Source organism: Scomber scombrus, chromosome 15, assembly GCF_963691925.1.
Source record: "Scomber scombrus chromosome 15, fScoSco1.1, whole genome shotgun sequence".
Taxonomy (NCBI): Eukaryota; Metazoa; Chordata; class Actinopteri; order Scombriformes; family Scombridae; genus Scomber; species Scomber scombrus.
Window position 1 is genome coordinate 12385729 of NC_084984.1, and position 24077 is coordinate 12409805.

General features: G+C 39.8%; 1 protein-coding gene across 1 annotated transcript in view; it reads right to left on the minus strand.

Moving 5' to 3' along the window:
• Window positions 1-24077, minus strand: part of znf462 (zinc finger protein 462) — a 50186-nt gene that overhangs the window by 5519 nt on the left and 20590 nt on the right. The window contains exons 2-12 of the mRNA XM_062434857.1: window positions 20761-21011; window positions 15277-20513; window positions 14447-14581; window positions 11741-12165; window positions 10624-10742; window positions 7787-7984; window positions 4807-5062; window positions 4565-4704; window positions 3245-3468; window positions 1676-1973; window positions 162-297 (exon numbers count right to left, since the gene is read on the minus strand). Of these exons, the coding sequence (XP_062290841.1) occupies window positions 162-297; window positions 1676-1973; window positions 3245-3468; window positions 4565-4704; window positions 4807-5062; window positions 7787-7984; window positions 10624-10742; window positions 11741-12165; window positions 14447-14581; window positions 15277-20513; window positions 20761-20974 (7382 nt within the window). The 5' untranslated portion in view covers window positions 20975-21011. The remainder of the gene's footprint in view (window positions 1-161; window positions 298-1675; window positions 1974-3244; window positions 3469-4564; window positions 4705-4806; window positions 5063-7786; window positions 7985-10623; window positions 10743-11740; window positions 12166-14446; window positions 14582-15276; window positions 20514-20760; window positions 21012-24077) is intronic.

Genomic DNA, 24077 nt, shown 5'->3' on the forward strand with positions numbered 1-24077 from the left:
TTTAAATAATTTCTTAATTGCACTGAATTCATTCCATTTTGTAATTATGGTGTGCATGACAGAATTGGTCGGGGGAGCTTATTAAATAGGAGGACAGACAAGTTCACACTTGAAGAGAAAGCACAGAAGAGGAGAAAGACGAAAAGGAATAAAATACTTACATGCCATGTCGAAGAACATGGCGTTCCCACTCAAAGCTGTTGGTGAAGCAGCGGCCACAGAACTCACAGGGAAGACGCTTCTCTACAACGCCCGGTCCAGAGCTACTGCTGCTGCTGGTAGGAGATGCAAGGACCCCTGGGAAACACAGTTTAAATGGTTGTTTATGTTCAGAGTAGTAACTTCACAGGTTTCCTATTTGTTATAATATTTATTTATTGTCATGAGTTTATTTATTGTCATGCAATTCATATTCCTATTCATAAGTAGTAGCACATTAATCACTGAGTAAAACTGCTTAATATATTAGAAATTAATGTTGGCTCTGGCTGTGTAGACCAGAGATGATCAATATATGTTGGCATTAAATCTACTTTTTGCTTCAGTGTCCAAACCAACTATATTCAATGAATCATAAACTAGAAGATTAAAATGAGGAATCATTTCAGAATTATAGGGTTGCTTAGGTTATGGCTATTTTGGGAGACAAACTGTGTTCAAGAAGAATAGCTCAAACTCATTACAAAGCATATATATGTATGTTATGGGACTTCCAAGATAAACGATTTTCTGGAATAATGTTTGTTTTTTACTTCTGGGGTTTTTTATTTGGCTTAAAAAGAGACACAAGAGGTTTTTCGCACAGATCACAATTTGATATAAAATAACTGAGAAGAACAGAGAAAATGGCTTTTCAGCAGATAACAATTTACAGTGTGATCCCAGAAGGTTTTAATGTTGTGCAATACACTCATATGGTATGGCAGCCAAACAGTACCCTGTAGTATTCTCTGTTTACCTTGACTATCTAGGTGTGAAATGTCTGTTTGCTCTTAAAGTATTTACCACTGAACATTGTTTTTTTACTGACATAAAATATACTGTTTGAAGAATTTTAAAGGAATTTAAAGTAGTTGTATTTGACAATCTTATCTAATGTAGGATTCAAACTTCCTGATACAATCTTTTGTTTAAACCAAGTAGAAAGAAGTTTTTTTAATGACTATAAGAGACAAATAAGATCAGGTGTATCCTCTTTTGCTAATTAGTATTCATGGTGTCTGTGATGTTTTGGGATCATATTTCATGCTTATTACAAGTGTACAACAACTATTTGATTTGTTAAAAAATACATAGCTCTAAAATTTTCTTTTGGATATGGACACTGTCTGTCTCAATGGTTCCCAAAGTGGGGTGCCTTGAGGATAGGCTGAAGGTGCTGGAAGATTTGTAGTCATTTTACATTTATTGTGTATTTATTGTGCATTTTCTTATAATTTCACCAATAATTGTAATGTTTTCAAATATATAAAAACTGAAATGATAAGCAATAAATATCAAAATCACACATTAATGTTTTATATGCAGTAACATTACAGGTAACGGTAACTCATGGTTCCCAGTTGTCATAGTAACACAACATGCTTCGTGGTCTAAAAAGGTTTGAGGATCACTGGTCTATTGGACAACAGGGTAAGTATGTGTATGAACACTAGAGCTGTTACATCCGTATTACCTTGTATGGTGGACTTCTCTTCTTCCACCTCATTTACTTCCTCCTCTTCTTCCTCATACTCCTCTTCCTCTTTGATGTTGTTCTCCATCTCTTCATCGTCCATCTCTCTCTGTTCCTCCATCATGTTCTCCATAATTGCCATCCCTTCATCCTCGTCCTCCTCCGCAGTGACTTTTCCATCTACCACCATATCCATCATTTCTTTCTCCTCTTCATCATCTGTGCTGCTCCCTTGTCCCTTTATCATGTCCAGATGGTCCAGATTGACCCGGCCCATCAGCTCAAAGTTACGGATAACCTGATTAAGAACAAGATTGTATATTAAATCTGGTACAGCGTGCTCTGAGCAGTCAAAGCAGAATGTTCTTTGTCATTTAGCATTTTTTGATTTATTAACTTATCAGAAAAACTTGAGAATAATACATACAGTATAAATTCTGGAGCCTCTCTATGCAGATTTCACTGCAGTGTTAAGACATTAAAATGACTGTTTCTACACAGGTGTTTGGTTCATGATATAAACCTACAATAGCTTTGTTTCTCTGCTCTATGTTCATTCATTGTAATACAAATTAGCATCCTGCCCATACACATAATTAAAACAATATCAATAATAAAAAGTAAAGGTCCCTTCAATGATAGTTTTATGGTCTGCAGCAAAAAACAAAACTACCCAAACTGCAACAACCACTGGACTGGCAATCTACTGCCTGGTGTGCAATTCATATATATTGTAATGTACTGCTAAACATGGTAAGAACTGAAAAGATATGGCCTGTTTATAACTAGAAGACATGTCTACATTCAACTTATACACTCAATCTGATTTTCCTCTTCTTCTATTCTTCCCTACTTTGATTGCACATTTCTTCTCAAAAACTCACTGATTATTGATGGCAGCTGCAATAAATCACTTGTGTGACACTAAATGTACCTCAAAACAATTGTGGTTTTCTTGGATTTATAACATTTGACTTGATCTGACTATGAATTCATTATTTTCTCAACTCTTATCTTTTATTATCTATTTTTATTATATTCCTATTTTAAGCAACAAGTAACAGTTGGGCAAAAACAACCATCTCTAAAGAAAAAGAAATGATAACTGGGTGCCCTTTTAAGTTTAATGTACTCTAAACTCCAAAAATACCATCTGCCTTCTCACATCAACTCATAAATTATCCCCATTCAGGGAGACAGAGAGACGAAACCTTTTCTCCTGGATGTGGTTAGAATATGCCGAAGCTGAAGCAACCTGATATGTATGCACGAGTCATCTTATTCCACTGTATCATTCAGTAGCTATTTCTCTGATATTTTTATCTGCTTATCTGCCAAGATGTAGAATGCAGTTTAATTGTGGCTTTATAAGCTTGTGCAGCAATGTTATCTGTCATTTGAATAAATCTCTTCCATATGTAAATGTTCACACTCAAGGACACTAAAGGAAACGTTTGCATGGAAAAATAAGACAGGGAGTAACAAAGACGCCCCAACTTAACATTATGGCCCACAAACTATGACCAAGGAATTTAGTTACATTTAGTTACACATTTGGACTCAACCGACCTTGTGCTCAAGGCGAAGATGCTCCTCTAGCTGGCTCCGTCGACTGCTGTCATAATAGCAGAGCTGGCATTGGTAAGGCTTGATTTCAGCGTGCTTCTGCAGGTGCAGCTGCAGGGCCTGGTCACTGGAGCATGTGAAGGTGCATTTGTGGCAACGGAACACCAGGCCCTGAAGGTGGCGTGACAGCTTAGAGCGGCTCACCTCCAGTGGAGCCACACGCTCCTCTGATTGAGGAAAAGGAGAAGGATGTTGTGGATTATTAGTTTGGAGAGAGGGAAGGGAAACAAGAGGAGAGCAGGAGAAAGGTAAAGAAGAAGAGCATGAGAAAGTGAGAAGAGGAAGAGGAGATGTGTCACAAAGGCACACGTACTGTAGCTGTAGGAAACAAAGTAATCACAGAGGCTGTTACCATTTGGTGATTTTGTCATTTTCTCTGTTTCAACACAAACACTTCCTCTAGATAACTTATTAGCCACATAAAAACTACCCAAAAACGTTTTATCAAATTATCAAAGCAATTCCATCCCTCTGTGCTTGCGTTTAAAGGACCAGTGTGTAAGATTTAGTGGCATCTAGTGGTGAGATTGCAGATTGCAACCAAATGAATACACCTCCACTCCCCTATCCTCTTCAAAGTGTGTAGCAGAACCTACAGTGGTCGCGAAACTTGCAAAAATGTGAAAGGCCCTCTCTAGAGCCAATCTATAGTTTGTCCATTCTGGACTACCGTAGAAGCATGGTGGTGTCACATGGCGGCCCCCGTGGCAGAGGACCTACTCCCTATGTAGATATAAAAGGCTCATTTTAAGGTAACAAAAACACAACTATTCTTATTTTCAGGTGATTATACACTAATTAAGACATATTTATGAACATTATATTTAATTCTGTCACGTCCATTCCACTAGATGTCACTAAATCTTACCCACTGGTCCTTTAACCTTTCATTTTCATTTATGTTGAACTGTCTCTTATATGCAATGCCTTCATTAAATAGCATCACTTGCACACTAATTATATTACTCACAGTATGTGGTTATGCCGCGTTTATATAGTTCAAACTGTAATCTCAAGCAAATGAGAAAGAAAAACATTCTGCAATTTGTAATTCGTAGTCACAGAGATTATTCTGACAGATCATTTCTGACAGTGACAATATCTCCAGTCTAGTCTCTGGTATGTTCTTTATGCTAAGCTAAGGTAATGGTTGCTAGTTGTAAGCTTCCTATTTACCATATAGACATGATAGCAATATTGATCTTGTGCTTCCCAAAACTACTCATTTAAAATGTCCCTGGTTCCATTTTACATGGTGTATACCTCTGTGCAGGACAATGTGGTCAATCATATTGCTCTTGTGTTTGGTGTGGTAGAGGCAGAGAGGGCAGCGCAGGTCTTTTGGGAGGTCCTCAGGTATGTTGTTGTTGTGACCGGCCTCCACATGCATGGTGAAGGTATTCCTGAGAAAGATTCACACACAGAAAGAAGGTTTTAATACTGGTGAATACTCATGTACACAATTTTTTAGTCATTTTCATATTCAACTTGAAGCCTTTCCTTACTTGTAGCAGGTGAAAAAGGAGCAGTCTTTACACTTGAAGAGCTTCTTGCCACCATGGCGGTCTCTGTAGTGCCGGCGTAGGCTCTGCATGTATCCAGAGCTAAACTCACAGAACTCACAAGTGAGGATGCCGTCTGGTCGATTGTCAGCCACTGTGGAGCCACCAGGTGTTGAGCCGGAAGACATTTGACTGCGGGAGGCCAGCTGGTAATGACTAAGCTGCTGACGAACATCCGCTGGCTCCAGGTATGATGGGTCTGAGACAGGGGCAGAGAAAAAGGGAGAAACTTGATGTTAATTATACTATAACCAATAACGAATAATCGTCATTTTTTTAAGCAAAAGGCCCAAATATTTGCCACTTATAGCTTCTCAAATGTTATGATTTAATTCATTTCTCTGACATACATGTCAGTAAACCGAATATATTTAGGTTTTGGACTGTTGTTCGAAAAAAATAAGACATTTAAAGATATCACCTTTAAATTTGAGAAAGGATAACTGGCATTTTCACTACTTTCTGACATTTCGTAGACAATGCCATTAATCAATTAATATAGAAAATAATCAGCAAATTAATTGAAAATGAAATTAATCATTAGTTGCAGCCCTACACTAATTGCCAACCAACAACAATCAATGGACATTTAATACTGTTATTCCAATGCACAGGGAAGCTGTCAAGCTGATGAGGTTTTTGCACAGCAGGGTGGAATTTAATCCGCTTTATGTATCTTTATCCCTCTTCTATTACTGTTAATGACAGATGTCTGATTATTTCTTCAAAAAGAAAAAGAATTCATTCAACTGTGGTGGACAGCAGTTGTTCCTTTTCTCTCTAAAGAAGAAAGGACCATTGGAAATGTGGTTGTGGTCACACCAAACGTCCTCCACCACCCACTCACAGATACAGAAATGTAACTGTTACTGTCATCATTCGTCCATTGCCTCTTTCCCTCCTTATTCCCTCCTCATTCCCTCTCTAAAGAGTCTATAATATCAGTGAGCAAGCGCATCTTCTCGTCCTACTTTGAGCCTCCAACACATCAATAAATAAACCACAGTGACACTAATAGAATATCTATCCATGTGAAAAATGCCTCATTCAGCACTCGGAGTATATGAAAAAGTATAGAAGAAGAAAAAAAACAAAAACTTTTCTTTTCAACTTTAAAAAATGCTTGAGAGTCAATTTCTCACTTTTGCAGAAGAGGCAGAGGAATTCATATAAATCAAACAATGCCACAGCTGATTCATGCTTTTAATATCATCTCTGCGTTGTGGAAATGTATGAAGATGAGATAGTAAATTCTGTAGTACTGTGATGTTGCGTCTTCTGTAATGAATTGAGGGCCAAACAAATCTATTACCCTGCACAAAGTGAAAGGTAGAATACTTCTGTTAGGAGTTAAAGAAGACAGATGAACAGAGGAATGAGACCAGAAAGGATTTCAAAGGCCTTGGGTCATATTTTCATAGTTTTGGGCAGGTACAAGTATATTAAAAAAAGGCACGTATCATATAGCCAAACAATTTCCCAAGAATTCTCAGTTAACATCACTCCCAATAAGTAATATAGTAATATTTTCATAACAAGTTTCACTTCCAAAAGAGAACAAACTCTGTATTTTATAACTAAAGGTAGCTATATTGGCACAGTAGAGAGATATTCAATATTTCAGCTCTGTCTCAGTGCTTCATTTGTCTCGGTGGGACACAGCTGACAGTGGTGGTTGGTGCATTGAGGAATGCTGCCCTGCTTCAACTCCAGGGAAGATTCCACATCTCTGGCAGCAAGGTGACAGCTGCTGCCAAAAACAGTCTGCAACCTAAAGCGGCTGCACAGCCACTAAAACACCTAAAACTGGCATCACATCAAAGAGTTAACTGCTGCACCTGCAGTGACGGTGTCTGCTATGACTGAATATATTCCTAAATTCTTATATAATTCATCAAATCTGTGCACACAGCCGTTTTCAAGACCATGTAGTTCTATATGACACAGACTTGTTGGCCCCTGGCTGCTGATTTCCTAAATGTATTGCAAATCTAAATAATGTTACGTTTAAAAAAAACAAAAAAAAAACACTTTGGATGAAAAAGCCTGCCAGAAAAAGTAAGATGCCAAGTGTCTAAGGATTTTCCACAAAATATTAAATATAGTGATTTTATTTGACCTTGTGTATCTTCCCAATTATGTTTGAACTCCTAAGCATTAGGCACTATGTGTTAATAGGACTATCTCCCACACAGTTGTGCAAATATTGATGTAAACCTGTTAAAATTAAAGCAGAGACTTGGCACTTTATAATGTAGTATTCATTATTTTATTTCATATTCAGTGCGCTGAAGTGCAGTGCCTTAGGAACAACTGTCCAAATACTTAGTGTCTGGACTATTGATTATTATATGCTGAATATATATACATAAGAGTTGCAACATTTAGTCAATTAATGGATTAGTTGGTTGACAGAAAGTTGATCGGCAGCTACTCTGACAGTTCATTAGTCATACAACATAAATGCCTAACATTAGCCAGTTCCTGGTAAGTATTTGATGTTGTTCTCTGTCATATAATGATCTTTGAGTCGAAAAACAAGGTTGAATAAAACAAGATTTGAATAAATGTGCTGTGATGTGGGAAATTGTAACCAGCATTTTTAAAACTATTTTCTGATATTTTATTGACAAAATAAAATGAGAAAACATCTGGCATATGAATCTGTGAAGTAAATATATATTACCCTTACATAGATAATATGAAATATTTTGCTTTTTTCGTTTAATTGAAACATGTCAATTAAATCTCAAAATATAGAAATATCCTGCAAACCCATCTGTGTATCAAACCCTGACAAAGCTGAAGAACTCTGACTCAAGGATTCGGCCAAAATGCTGAATTAAGATTTTCCAAATCTGGCCAAACGAGTCTATCATATGATCTGTTGTCTGTCAAAATGATATTACGCATGATCTCATACCATCCGGGGTCATGGGAGTCTGCTCTGTGTTACCGGCCAGCCGGGAGGGCCTGAGGGTGCCATGAGCTGCCTGGGTAGCAGCCCGGAGTTTGGGGAGGGTCAGGCTCTCACCATGGTCTCTCAGAGAGTGCTCCTTCAGCTGGCTGATGGTCATAGAGGAGAAGGGGCAGGACAAGCACTTGTACATGTGCTGCTCACCTGAAGAAAAAACAATAATCGTAAGTCAACATAAATGATAATGATATTGTGCTTTATAACTGAGAACAGAACTGACTTGACACAAATTCAACTCAACCAACTCCTACTATGAAGCATTCAAAAGGAATATTAGATTAGGATTTGCAGAGACCTGTAAATGGTTGTAAATACTCATGATAATAATAAACACATTCTCCACCACAGTCAAAGCAATTCCTCTCTGAGCCGGTCCCTAACAAATACAGATGTGGCTGAAAATATTGGTACCCTTCCACCTTTCTTAAAAATTAAGTTGAAAGTATTAAGTTCAAACTATAAGTATCATTCTTTATTTCACTCTGAATATAATGGAAACTTTGACTTAACTTTTGATCTAAAACTTAACATATTATTTAATACAACACAACAAATGAAAATGGCTTGGCCAAAGAAAATCGGTACCCCTAACTTAATATTTTGTAGTACAGCCTTTGGAGGCAATAACCAAGTGCCTTCTGTAACTCTGACTAAGGTTTTTTCACTTCAAAACAGGCTTCTCCTGTAAATATAGGGTTGGTGTGATTTACAAAAAAACTCTAATTTTATTCAGTTTGGCATTTTTTGTGTCGCCCTCCTAGAAATGAGGGTCTTACTGGGTCTTCATGGAGCCCACTTCCAATGAGACAGCAATAGATGGTGTGACTTGAAACTACTGTACATTGAACTCGAAGATCAGCTTGAATCTGTTTGGAGGTTTTCCTTGGTTCTTCCTCGGTCATGCAAGCAATCCTTCTGTTCAATCTTGGGCCAATTTTCCTCTTACGACCACGTCCAGAGATGATAGCCTTAAGCTTCTTAATAATATTGGCAACAGGGGTCTCAGGAACATCATGCTCTTTGGAGATGGTCTTGTAACCTTTATGTTGAACATGCTTGGCTATTTCCTTTTTTTGTAATGTTTTCAGACCACTCTTTAGTTTTCATTGCATTTTTAATAAAATACAATTTGATTTCAACACTGTTTGGGGCGAATGGTGCATTATTTTAATAAAATGCAATATGCAAAATACCAATAATTTCAGCCACTTCTGTATTTCACTTTGTACTCACTTAGTGCTCCCTTTGGACTAATTAGTAAAACTTTGATGAAAAAAAAATCACATAGACATGTCCTGAGGTATCATACACATAGACATAAACTTATAAACAAATGCCTTAAGCCACATCTATACTGCAACCCTCCAACATATACATTACTTGTAATTTGGAAGTCAGTAAAAAAGTTAATGTATATTTATCCTAAAAAGCATCACATGTATGTACAGTATGTTAGAAACATTACTATGTCAATGTGAAACAATTATCATATTAACATTAAATGCCCTGAATGTAAACACAGCTATAGTCTCACAGTGCCAGAAGGAGGAGAGTCTGAAGAGGAGGCAAAATGTCAATGAGGAACTTTTTTCCACAATTAGCATGAGGCTTGTTAGTTAGTTCAACTGCTGGTTATTGTTTTTCAAAGGAAACGGCAAAGGGGAACTGACTTGACATTCATTGAGTGAGACTGACACAACATTAACGTTAACTGGAGTTTACAATGTTCCACACAAGGTTACAATCAGCTAATAGCAGATTCACAAATGCATGTTTTACATATGCTGACCAATTCTTCACTGATTCATGCTGCTATCGTATATGATTGCTGTATTGATGCAGCTGTGGCTACTGCATGTGTTTGGAATGTACCCGTGGAGGATTTATAGCAGTTTGCCTCTTGTTTCTGTTGAATATATTTACTTAATAACCTAATGCATGCAACATCCTCAGCAGTGCAGCCATCACAAAAAAAATCTGATCTGATTGTAGCATGTTTCATAAGGAAACCACTTCCTTATTTCACTGTTTCTGGTAAGATAATTGAGTAAGACGGCTCCTAGATGTGGATGTATAAATCCAAAGTATTTTTAGCCTGCTGGACTACAAGCAAGCACACAAAGCAAAATAAATAAACCACAGTGATGAAATGTAATTGTTTCCAAAATAATCAAACCCAGCTTTTCAAATCTAATCAACTCAAGAAGTAATTAACTGTTACTGCTGTTTCTTTTTGTTTTCCAATCAGACAGCCAGGAGGACTCAAATGCCTTTTGAAAATTGGCCTTTCTGGTTTGCCAAAGATTTCTTTGGTTTCTTTTTCTCTTGTATCCAATTGTCAGGTGGAGCTCTTTTGCATGTGCTTGAATGTGTATGTTGCTGGATCAATGACTGCTGTCTGGCTCTCTCATAATCAAAAATGAACATCTAATTAAAGACACCTGTGTGCCTTCACCTTTGTAGCACGCTGCAGGTTTCTCACCATATACTCAAATAGACAATATTAACAATATATTCACCTTATGTTGAAATCTGAATCCGAATATGATTATTTTGGATATGCTTAATTAAGGGTGTACCTAATGTGCTCAGTGAATGGTGAAGCTCTTCCTCAAGCTAATCTACTGGTTTCATTGTGCTGGATAAGCTAAATCAAGCACAGCTATGTAGAAGGTGATAAACAGGAGGCTGCTATTCTGACCTGAGAACACCTTGTTAGTCATGGATACAGCTGTGAGATGTGATTTTAATGTATAGTGTGTGTGTGTGTGTGTGTTTTTTACCTGTGTGTGCCTTATGCAGGTGGCTCTTCAAGCGACTCACGTAGGCAGATTTAAAGGGGCAGAGCTTGCACTTGAAGGGCTTGTGGTGCCCGTGGTGAGACTGCACATGTCTGTCCAGACTACACAGAACCAGAAGGGAGGATAGGAGATAAGAGGATAAAAGAAAAAAAAAACAGATGAAATGAGGACAAAAGGATAGCAGATAAAGTGAGAAAGTGACAGGAATAGAGTATGGGTAAGAAAGAGGGGAGAGAGCTCCACTCTACAGCATCCACTTTGATGATTTCAACGGCAGGGTTTTCAGCAGCATCTAAAGCGCTCAATTCTGTTTACCTCACAAACAACAGCCGCACATTTCCAATGACTACAGAACAAGGAGCCATGGGGTGAACTCATCTACCCACAATCCCCTGGTGGGAATGAGTGTGTGAGTGCCTGTGGGGACTGTGGCTGTGTTTTTAATGCCAGCCTCCTAGGTGGCATGGGAATGCGGCTTCTTTCTGGGTCAGGGCACATACAGTACAGAGGGATTACACCTGGGAGCTCAGAGGAGATGAGGACTCTCTCTTTCCCTCTCGCTCTGTGTCTCTGTGATGGATAAAACAAATCACACTATCAAAATGTCTGTCTCGCTGCTGCAATGTTTGTCTTACTCTCCTAGGAGGAAGTAAATCTTGGAGGAGATTGAGGATTCAAATGGGTTTGAGATAGGGTAAACAGAATAAGGTGTAAAACTGTGCTCTGTAGAAAATGACTTTAACATCGAGTTGATTTATAGAACAGCTGGTGTTAGACTAGTTTAAGATCAACTGCTACTAGGGCTACATATTTCACATACAAGGGTGCAGCTATATCGTGCACAGCCTTTTCAGACAGCAGCCATACAGATGTCAAAATAATGATTTTCAGGCATTAATCTGCTGCTAGATCATATAGGCTAAAGAGATAAAGACAACCTGAAATGTGCCAATATTCCAACAATCAGTACCACAACATACATGAAAAATAACATTCTGTTTTATATATTTTAACCTTGGGTAAAGGTGCTATATGCATCTATATAAAAGAATGAACTGCTGTGTTAAATTGTCTGTTATATTGACTCTTCCCTACTTACTTGTGTCTGAAGGGTGACACGAACTGGCAGTACTGGCAGCTGTATTTGTCCTCTCTATTAAAGAGCGCCATGGCTGAATGGCTCCTCTCATGGGATCTCAGTCCCTGCATGGACATGAAGACTCGGTCACACTGGGCGCATGGGTGGCCCCCTGCCGCTAGTCGCTGCTTCATTGGGCCCCCTGATGCCACAGCCCTTGCTGCAGCCACAAGGGCTGCTGCCCTTCCCTCAATGGCATCCATTACCGGTTCCAGTGTCTCCACGGCAACAGCAACATCACCAGAGCCTGGGGAAACCAAAGGTGGGCCCATCGTGGTAGCTGCTGGACTCTCGAGCTCATCGGCTTCAGCTGCTTCATCTCTCTCCAGGTCGCCGTTCGTTAGGCTCTCTGAAGGCAGGGTCAGTGGGACCTCACTGATTTCCTGCTGCAAAACAAAGAGAAGTCTCAGATGTTCAGTATTCTTTCAGTGCCTGTCTTTCAAAGCCTTGAGCGTCTGCTCACTTTAGTTATATGGAAGCACAACGCTGCAATGAAAATGTAACCCTTTATTTGGATAGTCCAATGTTGATACACAACCAACTACCAGATGTCAAAAATAGCTCTTCACTGAAGTATTACTTAAAGTCTGGCAGCTCTGAAGCTTTTACCCAGATTAATAGCATGTAAGGAATGGTCGAGCATCTGTTTAACACCTCTAATTCTGCCTACTGTATGCTGCATCAGTGCAATATTTTTCAGCTAGGTTTTTTACTTACAGCACCCTCTGTTCCTCACTCACCCTCTGTATTGCCAATTGACTACATTTATGCTCAAATGCTGAACGCTGGAAGATCAACATGTGGGTATATCATTGACCTGAAAGCCTTACATGCAAGACATTTTCCTGAAATAGTGGCCAGGAACACACAAAAAATGTTGCTTCAAATGCTTGAAGCTGCAGTGCAGGGTTGTATGAGGGTAAAATGAGAGTGTTTCTGGTCCAATAATGAATGACTGAAAAACATGGCTGAGTCAAGTCCAAAATGGGCAAGCCTTAACGCTAACCGTTAAGGCTTGCCGCAGCTCTAACCCTGACCTGAAAGTCTGCAGACTGCTGGTATTTACTACCAAATGGAATGTGACAGGAAAAGTCCAACCGCTTCAATCTGGTTGTGTTGCATATCAATCCCAAATCTACTTCACCTTTCATCAATTTCTCCGCCACAGAACTCTTAAGAATAAATTTAAATGCAATAACATTCTTATTAAAGCCAATCACAATATGCATCCAGTCCTACCTATTCCACAATCTATTTGGCTGCCAGACTTGTTTCACATGTAGCTGATGTTGATTATAGATCACACTGAAGAGCTAAAACAGCCGACCTTGCACATTCACCGCAAACAATGACACATACCAAAGTAAATGAATTACTTGCCTGCTTTTGTTTGATCGAATGGTGTACTATAAAGACAGACCATGAACTATTCATCACAACAGTTGTATGTTTAACCTCTTTTTCATTTCAATTTCTTGGCAACTTAGCAAAACAAAACTTCTCCATCTATTCCAATGTCCCTCATTTGCTGGCCGGATTCTGCAGTCATCACAAGTAGAGACAGACAATCACGATTTTTTTATTGCCTCGAGCAAGCTCATTCTTTCTGTGGAAGGACCTGACCCTGCACTTCATGCAGCCATAAATAAGATGTGGCATCCAGAGGCCCAACCTTGCCATCCAGTCTGCCCTGACTGCACTGTCAGCCTGTTCTTCATCCCACTGTATAAGAAACCGTTGCAGGTCTAGTATTGAAACTGTGCTCGCGATACTAAAAAAAAAAGCAACATTTATTTTTACTCTCTGCAAAGTGTTAAGCATACAGTATTTTCCCTCTGGTGGATGTAGTACATGGTCATGGTCATTGTGTTGGTTGATGTATCAATTTAACATGTCCAAGTGTATTGATCTTCAGAATTTTCCATACACTGAATATACTAAAAAGAGAACAGAAATACTCTACAGATGCCAGCTGCCAGACTGAAAACAGTACATCTTCACTGTATCACTCTCAGTGGCCTCAAACCATCTCATCTTAAATACATAAAAGACAGACTGACGGAAGAACCAGGCCTCCGTTTGGATGAGGCGTTGGATCCTTAGGCCTGTTCCCCTCACCGGCAGTCTCAGTGGAATACTAATGTTCAAATGGTTACCCACCACTGCCCTAAAAGTTATGGCTCACCACTCTGTCCTCCTCTCCTCCCCCCACCAAGTGCAATGGGACACCATTGCTTGTTTTCTCTGGGGGAAGCTGACAGACTATCTACCCAGAAGCCTCCATCAGTAACAAACAAAATGAGAAACAGAACCCAAGTCCAGTAAGACAGATTACTGCAGAGCTAGGAGGATAGGAGTAAAATTACCAGACTCAAGCACTGGGGACAGAAAAAGTAGGCCTTTCAAATATTGTTTAAGATGATATGATGATGAGTAAATAAAGTATACTGTTCTTTTGCTTTATAGGTCCAACAAGATTTGTGAATACATTTTGCAATTAATTGAACAACGAAATATTTCCTAAACAATGTAGTAATAAAATAATAGTAATTAATAACAGTACTGAATTCAATCTTTTTTTGTACAAATATCTGTTACATTTGGATAATGTAGTGAATCCTCAATCAATATATAAAAAAACTTGAGAAGAGATCTAACTCTGTTTACCTTGACATGTCCCTCTTTGACCTCTCCATACTGGACATGCTTCCTAAGGTGGTTGCAGATGGCTCGGAGGGTGGGGTGCACCTCTACACAGAAGTTGCATCTGAATCCTATGGGAGTTTTATTTACAGGGCTTTCCTGTTCACACAAAGAAAAATAACAAAAGAGCCTGTGTAATGCAGTTTTTCCCTCTTTTTGTTTGACATATTTTATAAATGTAAATAGAAATGATTTAAAACAAATGTGTTTATTTCAAATGATATTGTTTGCCTTTTAAATTGCTATAAAAATGTAGTTTACTTTTAGCTTATTGTCATTAAATAATTAATCAGCTGATGCGTTTGCCACAGTCAGAGGATAGGACTATCTCTTCTTCTATGAGGTAAACCTCATAGAAGAAGAGATAAATTATGAAACTAATTATCACACCTCATTGTAATCCACTGTTCCTGGTGACAGCAAAGAGGCAGATGGAAAGATATTATTGTATTTTTAATTATCTCTTCATTTCAGTGTTGGCAGTATTTGAATATTTAGGGTATAACTGCAATTATAATGTAGGTTTATAAAATCAAGCAATGAAAATTTAACAGTACTTTGAGAAATTATTTCTCTATGAGCTGTTTTCATAGATTTTATGATTTTTTGAAAAACATGAGTCTATGGCTTCCAGGAGTTATAGAACAGCTGTAGTATGATAGACAGTAGAAGCATTAGACTGTGGCATCAGATGATTTATAGTATGCTCTCACAGACATGAATGGTAATAGGAAAATAATTTTTTTATGGTTTTAGTGTTTGATTTAAAAGGTTTCGCTTTTAACTTCACTCACCTTTTCAGGTTTGGTCTCAGGTAGTTCTGCAGCTTTCTGTTTGCTGAGAAGCTGCCTCCTCCTCTCCTGCCTCATAGCCCTCTTCTGAAACTCCTCATTGTGGTTGAATAGATGTTTGGCCAGGACTGGAAGAGCCAGGAACTTGAGTTCACAATGAGAACACTGGTACAACTCAGAGTCCTCATCCTCGGGACCGGGAGACACGACAAAGTCCCTCTTCAAGTCATTGCTGTGATGGTCGTTGTAGTGCATAGATAGCAGCTCGCCTGTGCTAAAGGACAACCGGAAGCATTTTAGACACTTGAATGGCAGCCATTCAGCCTCTCTGTCCTGCTCGGGTTCAAGCGGCATCTCCAGCACTTCCTTGTCATCCTCTGCCATTGCACTGACAGCAACTTTCTCTGGTTCTTTGGCATAGATAACTGTAAAGTAGCGACCAAGCTTGCTAGCATGCTGCTTCTTGGGGAAGACACCTGGGTGGCGTTTAATGTAGTGTGAGACAATGCTCTTCCTGCTGAAGGCCTGGAAGGCGCAAAGAGAACACCTTCGTCTCTCCACGGCCAAACGCAAGTCTTCACTCATTTCTGAATTGTCTCCTTCAGATGGCGGGGGTGCCATCACTTTGTTGGGTTTCTCGGTCATAGTCTTGGAAGCAGCCAGACAATGGGTATAATAGGCATCAATATCATGCCGCTTCTGATAGTGTGCTGCCAGGCCTTTGCGTATAGGGTTTGTGTACGCGCACAGTGCACATTTGAAGACATTGTTTTTGCCCTCAGGCTGAGCACGGACATTGTTGTGCTTGATACGGTAGTGGCGAGCAATGCCTTTCCTGGTGGAGCAGAAGTATTTACAGAGCTGACACTTGAATACAGCATGTTTCTCTGTCTTATTGATGGGTAACTGAGAGAGAGCAAAGTCCAATTCACTGACCTCTTGGACTTTTGCTGCGCCTGATATATTACTGGCACTGCATTCGGCTACTGGCTCTGTGTCCTTACTGGAGGAGAAATTTGTCAGAGCAGGCGTGAAAATATCAGAGGCCGACTGATTGTGATATTTTTCATAATGGATTTTGAGTTTCTCCAGTGTCCCATGTGTGTATGGGCACATTTTGCATCTGTATGCACCGAAGCCCTGCCTTTGAGTTTTGCACTTGTCATCACCATCATTTATGTCACTGATTTCCTCAATATCATTAGCAAAGTCCTCTGCAGTGACTTTCACTAATGGGTGTCTTTTCTGATAGTGAGTGAGTACGCCATGGATACGTGAGTTTACATATGGACAGTGACGACATTTATACACAGAACTAGGGTTAATGTCTGCTTCCTGTGCAAAATCTGCAGCTTTTACTTTCATGCCTGGGTGTTTCTTTCCATAGTGAGTGAGGAGGCCATGGAGACTGTTGTACTCTGACAGACATACAGTACACTGATAAGGATTATTAGAGATGGAAAGACGGGGGTGGGTAGGATGGGTGTTGCTTTCTTGAGGTGGGGTGGCAATGACCAGAGCGCCATCATCTTCAATCGACTGGCAATTGAAAGATGCATGTTCATTGGCAACCTGCTGGTGGATCTTTTCAGCTGAGCCATTTCCTTTGATGATATCCAAAAGCACAGATTCATCCCCTTTAATGGCCCAAGGATGGACTGCCTGATAGTGACTGGTGATGTCCCATATTGTACAGGCCTCAAAAGCACAGTCTCTGCATTTGTAATGTTTAGTTTCCAGGTTGCCCCCTTGTTGGGTGGTCTCTGGCCCAGCCCATAGCTTGCTGGCCATGTACGTGTAATCGACATTGTGCTCAGGATGGCGTCTTTGGTAATGGAGCAGCAGGCCTTGGGGTTCAGCATGGGAGTAAATGCACCACTCACAGTGGTAGCCAGCCTCCAGAATGCCATCTTCATAAGCCCAGTGTAAAATGGTCATGGCTGTGGCTTTCACAGTGGGGTGCTCTTTCTTCAGATGCTTCTTCAGAGCATAGACATAGGGTGATGTGTAGGAACAGTGCCTGCACTTCAGGGAACGCAGGGGAGTAGCATTTTCAGAGTCTGTAGGGGCTGGCACCATTGCAGAAGAGACACTACTCGACTGAACCATCTGTGCACGCTCACGTTGACTCCGGACAACTGCAGTGTGACGACGTACAAGGTCAGCATTGGCCTTGGTTTCTCTATGCTTTTTCTGGTAATGAATAAGCACCCCTTTTACAGTGCGGTTTCCATAATCACAGTGCTGACAAAAGAACAGCTCGTCCTCGCCTTTCTCGCCATTTCCTGGTTTAGGGCTTGAGTTGTTAGAACCATCGTGACCATTATTTTGAAATTGCTTCAGAAACTGTTTGGGAGCTGCAATTTGCAATTCATCCATTAACTTCATCAAACCTGGGGTGGGGGCACCATGTTTAATATATTTTGCTGTCACTTTTACCTCTGGGTGTCTCTTTTGGTAATGGACCAACACACCAACAACAGACCTGTTGCTGTACACACAGTGTTTACAGTAGTACATTTCTTCATCTGATCCATACAGTGCTGCACTTGATTGTTTTGGAGGCGTAGCCATGTTGAGGTTAAATGAAGAGTTGGCAACAGGCTGTGACTGATCCACTGAGATAACCTTCATGGTCTTTTGAATACGGAAATAAGATGCCTTTTGCTCTGGGTGTTTCTTCTGGTAGTGGACCAAAACAGAGTGCATGTTCGGGCTTGCAAAAGAACAAACATCACAATCGTACACAACAACATTGGCACCCATTGCTTCTTTGAGGGAGTCTGTCTCAGCGCTGGCTTCAGGGGTCTTGGAGACTGTTTTCGGTCCTGGGCTTGAGGAGGACCTCGGAGTTGATGCGGCGTTAAAACTTTTGGGGCCAGAGTTTAATATTTCCCTCAGAGTTTGCGATTCACCGGTCTTGTGGGACTGCTCCACTACGTAGCTGGAGAAGATCATAGCATTGTTAATTTTTACTGTTGGATGCATTCTTTGGTAATGGGGCATTAGACTTCTGACATTGGGGCTTGTGTACGAACAAAAGCGGCACATGTATACCAGATTTGGTTGGTTGAAGTTGAGCACATTGCTTGCTTCAGGGTGGTGATCCATGTAGTGTTGGTGTAGATCGTTGTAATTTGTGTATTCAATGTAGCACTCCAAACAACGAAAGACTGCACTCTGGTCCTCCGGGTCCAGGATGTACTTAAAGCTGAACTTGATGTAAGGGTGCATCCTCTGGTAGTGGGTGCTGACGCTACGAGCCGACTTGTTGTGGTAATCACAGTGTTTACAGTAGAAACGTGTAGTTCCAGGTTCTTCTGAATATTCACTGTTCTCTTGGATAGCTTCCCTACTGTCACTTGGGTCAGCAGAGATGTTTTCACTATCATCTGAAAGAGTCAGTGATATGGGAATGTTTCTAGGTTTTGATTTGGGGTTGCTTTTCCTTTTCCCTATTCTGCCTCCCTCGTGAGAGATTGTTGATTCTCTTGCATGAAGCTGCTGTGTGTTGTAAGCAAAGACGGGGCTTTTGCTGTCATGGTTTCTGCTCACTTTATCAGCACTGGCATGATTTTCTCCTGCATCTTCATCATCCATGTCATCCAGATTTATGATCATGTCCTGTTGGCTTTGGCTAATCTTACTTTGAAGGTTACTGGCAATTTCATCAATTCTGGTTCTCTTCTTGACTGAGGACAAATCCAAAGGCAAGTCATTAATGGACTTCCTGGCTCTTTTCCCTGTTACTAAGGGCTTTTTGGTGGCAAGTCCTAAAATGGAAGTCTGGGTTTTTTGTAGAAAGATCGGAGAAGCATCCGCTTCAGCTTCCAGCTGGTCTGTCAGCTGACTTTCAAAGACAGTGGGATCTAGGTCATCACAGTAGGAATGCTTGTGCTGCTGGTGAACCCTCAGACCTTTCAGAGTGGTGGTAGAGAAGCTACAGAGTGTGCAGCGATGAGGGTTCTGCTGGTCGTTCAATGTGCTGGTTGTCTTTTTTCCATTGACTTTGGAACTTACATTACCCCCATTAACTGGCTCTGCAGCATTGTCATTCTGAGGTTCTGGACTATCACTTGTCAGGTCCATGGTCTCCAAATCTGAGGAACTGTGACTCTGTTTGTGTGTGCCTAGTTTAAGAGGGCTGGTGCAAATAAATGGGCATTCATCACATTTATACACTGTGGTTTTACCAGAAAGGTGAATGTTTTCAATGTGGCGGGAGATGCTTCGCCTGTGCATGGTGAGGAAGGAGCAAAACGGGCACTGAAAGCGGTTCATGTACTTCCTGAATGGTATTCCTTTAGTCTCCAGTAATTTATTATCCTCATCAGTCAAAAGCTGCTTTGCATCTGCTGACAGGGTTCCAGTATAGCTGGGATCATCTATATCACCCAACTCTTCTTCATCATCATCTTCCAAGCTGCTCCTAGAGTCTTCTTCATTGAGTAAGTTTGCATCCATCTCTATACCACTGTTGGAGACATCGGATGAAACAAACCTCTTGGACACAATGGAGGTACCTGTGCTGTTGGGTGTAACCTCACTAATCTGTGCGTATTGAAAAGATGAGATCTCTGCAACTGATTTCTCCAACGTGTTTTCTGGTGTTTTTCCACCTGACTCCTCATTTCCACAATCATCCGTGAAGCTTTTCTTTGATATAATCGGGCTTTGGGAAGAGGAGGGAGAATCTGGTTTGGGCGAGCTTGCACTGGCCTCCCCTTCCAGCTCCTCAATGGAAGAAACTATCTTGACTTTGTCACTGTGTTCCTTCACCACATGATTAGTCCAGTTGTCCTTCTGGTCAGTCTGATAGTCACACCATTCACAGGCGAACATTCCCTTCATGAGTCCACTGGCCGAGGCAGATTCCTCTCCGGTCTCAGCATATTCTGAAGCATCTCCAGCACCTTCTGAGCGAACTTTGTTATGATACATGATTTGGTGTTTTATTATCCTTGCTTTTCGTGGAGACCGGTATGTGCAATACTGACAGGAATACACCTTTGAATGGTCATTATGCATTATAACTGTATAGCTGGGCTGCTTTGCTGTCTGTGAGGAGATACGTTCCACTGAATCTTCCTCTACAACGTTATGCACCTTTTTGGTGTGATTTCTCAAGAATGACTTCGATCTAAAGTAACGGACACAGAACTTGCACTGGTAAAATGGCAGATGGGTTTCAGCTGTCTGCTTCTGTGACGTTTGATTGGAACCGTCAGTAGAGTTGGGGCCTAAAAAAAAGGAGAACATAAGTGAGACAAGTGCCTGAATATAATAAAACACTACCATTTAGCTTGTATTATGTCCACTTTCTTTTGTTTCTGTCAATAAAATGAGCTACATGTCAATGCATTTTTATGCTTAATAAAATATACAAGCATCCTACAACGTAGAGCTCTTTGAAACAGAAAAACAAGTGTTTCCTAATCCTCAACAAATTAACTGTAACATCTGAATTAATGTGGTAGGCAGGCATACTCATTCCAGCTTTAGGAGGCGTATAATCCTTGTCATCCTTATCCTCACATTCCTCCTCTTCCTCTTCATCTTCATCCTCGCCTTTCAACGAGTCAGACTCATCTGCATCTGCAGGCTGCAGGAAAACAGTGTGTACTTCCTGAATGTGGGTCTTCAAATCATCATATGACTCGGCACGGAAGTCACAGCCATCACACTGCAATACCTCCATCATTGAAATGGGGGAGCACTCCCTGGAAAATCAGGGAAACCTGCAAAGAAAAACAAAAAATCATTAGGTCAGACATACAGGATTTTCCAGGGAGTGTACAGCAGTATGCATGTCTAATTCAACTGGTTGTGACAGAAATTTTAAAAAAGAGAATCATTGGCTAAGCCCTGTTTACACTGCAAGTTCAGGGGGGGATTCCTATTACAACAAGACTCTCTTTATGTAGACTTTTAAAAAAGCTTAAACCTGAAGTCAGTTAAAAATTCAGAACAGTTAACATGTCCATAAAAATGAATTAGTGATAATCTAACATGATTACATGTATTTTCAATATAACAAGTGAGGCAATGGCCAGCCAAAGATATGACATTTTCAAATGCTCATGATGATATGTTTAAAACAATATCCTTGGGAAGCAGAGCCTTATTTGCGAGCTTCATGGAGTCTCTTCAAATTGCATTTGCAAGAATGTGCTACAAAATGGATGAAGCACATTGTTGCAAATGGAAAAAAGAATCTTGCAGCAATGAGATGGTAAAATATATATATATTTTTTTTAAATACGTTTTTTAATTTGCTGCAAAAAGTTGTGGGGATGAAAAATAAAAAATGATTAGAAGAACGCACATTTGTTTGTTTATGCCACAAACGTTTGTTGTCTCATTATGATGACAAACCACTTTGACAAAGAGTCACAAATTCACACAAAAACAACAGTATTTTCAATCTCTAATGGACTGGAGCTGTCAAAAAACTCTGATAGAGCGTCGCAAAGCATGTCGAAGAGGAAAATTCAGCAGACACTGATGGTACCCGGAATACTAAGAAGGTCCCATTTTTTAGCATAGCATCATTCCAAGAACAATGGAGGGACTGAGGAGGGATTATGGGCTGATTTGTCCCATTTTTATTACCTTGGGATAAGCAACAGCTGGAGAGCAGCTCCACAGCTCAGTATTTAGAGCAGACTATTCCATCAGATTGTATCAACCGCTCTGAAATAAGATTGAATGAATCAACTGAGAGATGAAGGCTTTATGTCTTTGAGTCTCTGCAGTTCAGAGTTGGCCAGAAAAATGGAAGCTGATGATGTGGCCGTCATTTCACAGCTCTTTCATCATGGCTTTCTAATCATGTGGTTTTGTACCTTACACTGGTTATGACAGGTGGTTTAAGGTCACAATTTACAACCGTGACGTTCAAATAAAAAACTAACCAATCATATTTTTTCACACCTTCTTTTGAACACATTAATGAGTAAATCAAAGCAGAAAATATAAAGCTACTCATTTCTGATAGCATATTATGTTTCCTTAGGACAACAGGTACATACAGCGGTGCACACAGTTGATTTGGAGGAAAAAATCATATTAACCAACACCACATGAAAACTTACTTTTCAGTGCAACAATAAAGGTGAATCATTACTTTAGTGAGACACCAAATTAAGTATGTGCCAGGTTTAATATAGTCTCACACAAAGAGAACAAATAGGCAGTGCCCAAACTGTAGGTGTAATAGTCAGAAAAACTGCATGTTAAAAGAATGAGGAAACTGCATCGATGAAAAGCAACATGGTTAAAGGAAAGCCAACAAATGGACATTTGAGGATTTTGTTGCCTGCCAGACTATGCCTCAATAAAAACTGTATATTTTGAGTTTAACAAAGCTGACATTTATAGTGCAACAAGGCTCCAATTTAGAATCTCTTCATATCTGAAACAAATGGAGATCCAACAAACTTGAGTGTATGTCATGGTATGGGTGGCTATGTCCTGGGACTCAGTAGGTCTGATGATTGCTTTCCATTGATGCATAATGGCCAACATTTACAGTATGAGGCCCAGTTTACAGGACCAGGTGCACCCTATGGTGCAAACACAGCTCCCTCATGATATTTCTGTATTTCAGGATCATTACTCAGACTGCTGAGTAAGATCAAGAGTGGTTTCATGATTACTATGAAGGAGTACTAGTTCCCTTTGCAGAACATTTCAGGGCTTTCATGATGGATTAAAGTTGTTCTGAATGCACATGGGGCCCTTCTCCTCATTACCTCCTTGAAATATTGCCAGGCGTTTTCTTTATTTTGTCCATCCCTGTATATCAATGTCAGTGGGACAAAAAAACTTGAAACACAAGACTAAAACAACAAAGAAGTGAACACATGGAGGGTTGTGTGCACACCACTGGATATACACCAACACACTGTGTACACTGTTTGTCAGTTTTGTTTCTAACTGTTAAAAATGGCCACAACCGAAGTTTGTGCAACAACTTTTTATATATTTTTCTTTTGTGCCAAACTGCACTGACAAAGTAATAAATGTTTCTGAGTGTTTTTAAAACATTTTTTTTATAGCTTGACTGTATGAGTAAACTGGAAAAATGAGAAAAGAAAAAACACTAGTCTATCCTCACATCCAAGGCAACTCATTTAAATCTAATTAAACGTAACTCATTTGAAATGGTAACACACTGAAGAGCACTTTCCAAACTAAAACTCACATTTTGTTGAGAGCTGAGAGCGAGCATTAATTTGTTTGTTCTATTAGGCAAAGATAAGAAATATTTTGCATGTATTCAAAGATGATTAATGTTTCACACTGCAGCATGACCCTCAGAGAATATTATTGTTCTTAATGGAAAAAGTCTACGTTATAATGTGACTAGAATGTGACTTAAACCACTCTTACTATAACCATAAGTGCTCTTTTATACTCTTGCTGAAATGCCAGAGTTATTAATAGATAATAAAATTCAATATTCCACTGTAGCTATAATTAATTGTTTAACACTGTCATATTATACTCCTTTAATTTGGGCATCCTAAAATGTGAGGGTAAAAAAGCATCCTAATTGCGTTATATTCATATCAGCAGTATTATTGAGCTGCTTTGTAGCAACAGTGACATAAGCACAGTTGTGGTATGTATTTGGGAATCATAATTTAGAGGATGGCAGATTTCAGCATTTAACCAGCCTGAAGTTGTATTCTACAAAGGCAGCCTCTCTATAGGCTTAAAAGACTCATGTAAAAATGACAGCACTTGTATTATGTAATTATTAAACATAATTTGGTTAAATCTATTCATTTAATATGAAC